The 5,455-nt window shown below is 30.8% G+C and overlaps 1 protein-coding gene and 1 pseudogene across 1 annotated transcript; one reads left to right on the forward strand and one right to left on the reverse strand.

Moving 5' to 3' along the window:
• On the reverse strand, window positions 1-730 carry LOC146888853 (uncharacterized; annotated as a pseudogene).
• Window positions 731-3,564: 2,834 nt separating this feature from the next.
• On the forward strand, window positions 3,565-4,747 carry LOC114195150 (uncharacterized). The gene is made up of 3 exons (XM_028085543.2): window positions 3,565-3,802; window positions 3,899-3,951; window positions 4,311-4,747. Exons 1-3 carry the CDS (start codon window positions 3,718-3,720, stop codon window positions 4,452-4,454), a joined length of 282 nt encoding a protein of 93 aa, XP_027941344.1. The 5' UTR covers window positions 3,565-3,717; the 3' UTR covers window positions 4,455-4,747.
• The last annotated feature ends 708 nt before the right edge of the window (window positions 4,748-5,455 follow it).

The following is a 5,455-nucleotide window of genomic DNA, read 5'->3' on the forward strand; positions in this document are numbered from 1 at the left end:
TCAAATGACTTTAGTTATGTCAAATTTCAAATATTTAACAAGAATTTTTTACTTCTCAAGTGGAACATTTGGGGTTGACTTTTGAAAATCATCTGGCATATTTGGAACAAAATATTTCGTCTTCAACCAACATTTATGGTTCCTCCAACTTGAGCACATGCCTCCTAAAACCCACTTTTTAGCACATTCTTCAATATCAAATTTTGACTGCGTTTCATAATCAATGAATAAGTATTCGAATTTAGGTAATATATATTAATCAAAGATAAAGGTTAGTGAAATGAATTACCAGGATTATTTTCCACCTGTCATCCCAATTTTCTTTCAATCTTTTCCACCTAGTAAAAGTTAGAGGAGCTAAATGTGCATTTTTAGCTAATGTTCTCAAATAATTGCTCAATGTAGCTCGATAAGTGCCAACAGGTTGGTTAAGGAAATTAAGTTTAACTGACAAACGCTTTTCATATCTCAAGCCATGAGTCTTGAGACATTTGGTAGGACATCTTTTTCTCTTAGTAGTAATTATGTATAAAATTAGGAAATAAGATATTATTACATATATTATAAAGTATTACATATTTGCATGAACAAATATAAATAACTAACCAATGTGGTGGAATGTTGGAGTTTGACTAGGTCTTGATGCAATTTCTTCCAACTCATCAAGGATTTTAACCATAAAACCATTTGGAAATGACAATTTAACATTCTTGGCCAACAAGGGTGGTTTTTATTTCTCATCACTAGCCATAAATCTATTTGGCTTTGAAATTTTATGTTCAAATAACCAACCAATAAAAAAGAATATGCATAGAAATTGGTTTGTTAAAACAACACAACAAAAATAATGCATATAGAAACATTAATATTATGTTCAATGATTATCCAGTACGCGTATCAATTGTTGTTCTAGGCACATCATTCCTAAACCAATTAACATCCTCACATTCATCTTCATCAATCACATATTGATACAAAAATGGACTCTTTAATTCATCTCCCAAGTAGTTTTCCAAATCTCCATAGAGATCAAACAAATCTCTAGGGGTGATTTTAGTGACAACGTGCCAATATCAACTGGATCTTTTGTATAATATACTTACTTTACTTGAGTTACAAATATGAAAGGGTCACTTTTGGAAATCAACTAGCCAAAATTTACAAGTGTTAAACCAAAATGGTCTTGCTTACTTTCAAACCAATCACATTTAAATAACACAAATTTAGAGTGTCCATAATAATCTAATTATATTATATCTTTCAAAACTCCATAGTAGGTAACATTTTCTACTTCAGGATTTTAATCATCTTTATTTTCAAACCTAATAGTCGATGAAATAACCATTAATCTAAAGTTTTGTGTTTGTCTCTCAATAATAAACTTGTAACCCTTTATCACATAAGTGTGTTCCGCTTTTATGAAGATCGAGCGTTTTTGTTTTGCACGCAGAAAGTTTATCCTGTTTTGAAAAGTTCGAGTATGCCAACAGAACGAACTTTATTTTTTGTTTTTTTAAAATCATGTGAGTTTTGATTTTAAGAATAATACATAATAAGTTTAATTTTTTTCATTATTCAATTACTTGCTTTTATCCTATTTAAAAAAAACAATAGTTTGATGAAATAAAAATTTAATCATATTATAAAAATAAATAAAAATATGTTTTTAAAAATATTAATATTTAATATTTTATTAAAATGATAATATAATAAATTAATTTTATTAAAATAATGATATTTATTTGAAAAATATTAATAGTTATAATTATAATTTAATATTTTATAATAACATCTATTTAAAATATGAATTATAATAATATTTATTTAAAATACATTACTATAATTTATAGATTTGATTTATAGTAACATTTTTAATAATTATAATATAAAACATATTAAGTATAAAATTAGTTCCTCATTGAAATTTTGATTCAATTTAGTCCCTCAACTTTAGAATTATGTGAATTTAGTTCTTTTAAGTGTCACAATGAACTACCGTCGACACATTAGAAAAAAATTAAATGATTAAGTAAGAGGAATTTGACACCTAACAGAAAATTTAAATTAGTAGAAGAGATTTGATAAATAATAGAAAATTTAAATCATTAAGTGGAAGGGACTATATTCGATCATCCCTAAAGCTAAGGAACCTAACAAAATCAAAGTTTCAAGAGATGAATTCTAATTCTATAGTTATAGAATAAAAAATATATTTAACCAAAAATTAAATCTAATTCAAAGACGTACTTTATGCCACAACTAGTAGAGAAAACAAATTGGGCAGGTGGAAAGCCCGAGGGTAGGTCCAATAGAATACAGATATTTTGAGTGTGGAATGGTAAATACGTAGCATAATGAGATTCTTGAAACGAGTGACCTAATTAAGGGAATGACTCAGATTCATATTTATTCATGGTAGATACTGATGTATGATACCTCCATTACCAACAATCCATGTCTGTGCTGTTTCCCAAGATGATGATACCAACAAGGGTGCTTAACACCTACCTACCAACGCACTCATCCATCTTTTCAAAAAGGAAAACCTCACACCTGGGATAATAGATTGCACTTCTTGCATTCAACACACCACTATTGTTTTTTTTGGTGAACCTGCACTTCTTAAAGATACTTTGTTTATTGCAATATATATATACATCTAACCCCTTCGTGTCACTCTCACAGGTGCCAATTATTGAAACTTATAATAACCCCATCACACCCTCCTAAAACCCTTCACTCTTTATTATTCTTACAGAATCTCATCTAGACGTGGAACATTTATGAGAACCATCATAACCATGTTAAAGTTAGCTAAAGTGGGAATGAAACAAGTACTAGATGATTTGGTATCTGGGCCAAATTGTTTATGCAGTGTGGGGAAGTCAATTATGCAGGTTTTTATTCTCTTTGAGGGGTTCTACCTAATTAATCTTTCCTATGTTCACATGTTATATAGCAAGAGTTTGTTTTTTCTGACTTTGGTGTTGTTCAGAATAATGAACTTGGATATAATTAATTTTATGGCAATCATATATAACGTTTGAAAGTATTGATATTTTGTGCTCAAAATGGTATATGCACGTTCTCTGATTCTCCCAATAACATTTGTAGGTGGTAAATATGCCAGAAACACTAGTGTGCCATTCACAAACATGCGTGGTGAAAAGCATTTGTGTGTATCATGCGCATAGCTGACTTTTGCTAACTCAATGTTGACAAAGTCTGATATGAAATGATATTTTGGCTGATAATTGTTCAATGCAAAGAAACTTGTATTCTGTAGTAGCTTTTGCCAACGACCTTCTTAAGTGGAGGGTTATGCTTCAGAACGTGTATTATAGATAACAGAAAGATAAATGTTATGCATTAATCATTTTGTTATTAACAACTCAATGTCAATTATCACTGATGCCTTTGATTACAGCTAAGTACCTGTTTAGTTTATCTTGATAAAAACATTACAAATTAAAGGTATTCTTTGGAGTGGCCAAAAGGCAGGGAATAGAGAAAAGTATTTAAGTATTCCGTACACATATTTATATATCTTTGTTGTAATGCAAATGGAAGGGTTGTGTATATTCTTTGGTTGATATTTTATTCAAGAGTGGTAGCCTTGCTCCTCCATAAAAGGACCCTCTTGGCGCTTCTCTAGGTCATCATCTCACAAACCCTTGTTCTTCTCTTTTCTCTGAATTACTTATCATATTTGATATCATGGAGAACAAACCCCTCTCTAGGCTTCTTGTTATTCTTCTGATTCTTTCCTGTGTTGTATTTGCTGCTGCAGTTCCTGCAACAAGTAAGTTTCAAGGGTTTGATTTATTCGTTGCCTTAATATGCATTAAATTTGGACTATTCATCTGATTCATCGTGTTAAATTGTGAATTATATACAGGAAGCACCATGATTGGGAAAATGAATCCTTTAGTGCAAGATCATCTGGCTAAGGTCCTCTCTCTCGCTCTTTCTTTTTCTTTTTCTTTTTCTTTTTTTCTTTCTCTCCCTCTCTTGACAGATATTTCTGACACATATATATCCCAAAAATCCCAAAAATATCAAGATATAAAGACAATAAACCTCGAAGGGGACATGTCTCTTGTGCCCTAACAGCATGACAAAAACCGTTTTTGTCTGAACTAGTTGAAATGTTTATCTTAAGAAAAAATAAAAAGGAAAAGTTCATATATAACAGCAACAAGAACAAGCTCTGATTTCGCTGGTAAAATCCAATTAAACAGATTATAACCCAAATTATATGGTTGTGAATGTGATATGGTAATATAGTAGTGATAGTTTTGAACCTGCAGGTGGATCCAGTTATGGGGTTAAGTTATAACGAGGAAGACATGAAGGAAGAGATTGGTGAGAGCAGAATGCTTAGGGATATAGTTGACTACCCTGGAACAAGACCAAATCCAGCTCATGATCCAAAATCTCCTGGAAAACCTTAACTTAATCTTGGAAATCAGGGTTTTGAGTAGTTATTTAGTTAGACTAGAAGTGTCATGAGATATGGTTTGGGTTTGTCCTGGCTTGCAATCTTCAAAATGTGTTTGTCTGTATGAAAAGTCTGTGATGTAAGATCCATGTTGTTTTAGCTCATAAGTGCTTTGGTATTCCACATGTATATGAGTCAAAAGGTTTGTTGTAAGATATATGAAAAGGTGTAAGACTTCAATCTGAGGCTTGTAACCTTGATTTCCCTACTGAAATGTTAAAAAGCTGATTATGTTTAGTGTGACAATTTACATGTGAAGCTATTGATCTATCTTACAAAGGGTTATTGCACAACATGCATATGCAGATAATTAGGGCAAAAGGAAAATTTAAGAAACATGTGACACACTCTAACGAAGAAACATGTTATAACAAACAGAAAACCCTTAGATTTTTTAAGAGTGTCATAACCAAGTTTCACAGTAATATGGCGTATTTGAAACATATATCAGAACGTTTTTTAAAAACGTTTTGAAAGTATAAGAACAATTTACAAAATTAATGTTTTTTCTTACGAACCTTTTTGCCATTAGGCAATTTTTTTTCCCAACTGTCTAGGAAAGCCTCATTTCTTGCACATTTTATCATGGATTCTTCGAAGTTGTTAAAGCTTACAAAATATTGTTAGTACCACACTAACAGGTAGTACCACATTCAGATGCTCATGGCTAAATGTCCATGTCCAAGCTTTGCTATTTTCCATCATGTACCATAATAATATGTTTAGAAATAATAATGCTTAGGTGTTTTGTTTTATTTCTTGCATGATTGTGTGTTTTTGCATGATGGCTGAAGTTGTTATAAGAGTGATTCTTAATGTTGCTAACCATTAAATGAGTTAGAAAATAACTTTACATAACCATTGGGTTATATTCACTTCAAAAGATAGAATCGTTTGGTGGTTAGATATAATAGGATATATAAATAAAAAATATACGCAAAACAAACTTTAATT

Source organism: Vigna unguiculata, chromosome 1 (assembly GCF_037176805.1).
Source record: "Vigna unguiculata cultivar grain cowpea cultivar isolate G323 ecotype 2 chromosome 1, ASM3717680v1, whole genome shotgun sequence".
Lineage (NCBI taxonomy): Eukaryota > Viridiplantae > Streptophyta > Magnoliopsida > Fabales > Fabaceae > Vigna > Vigna unguiculata.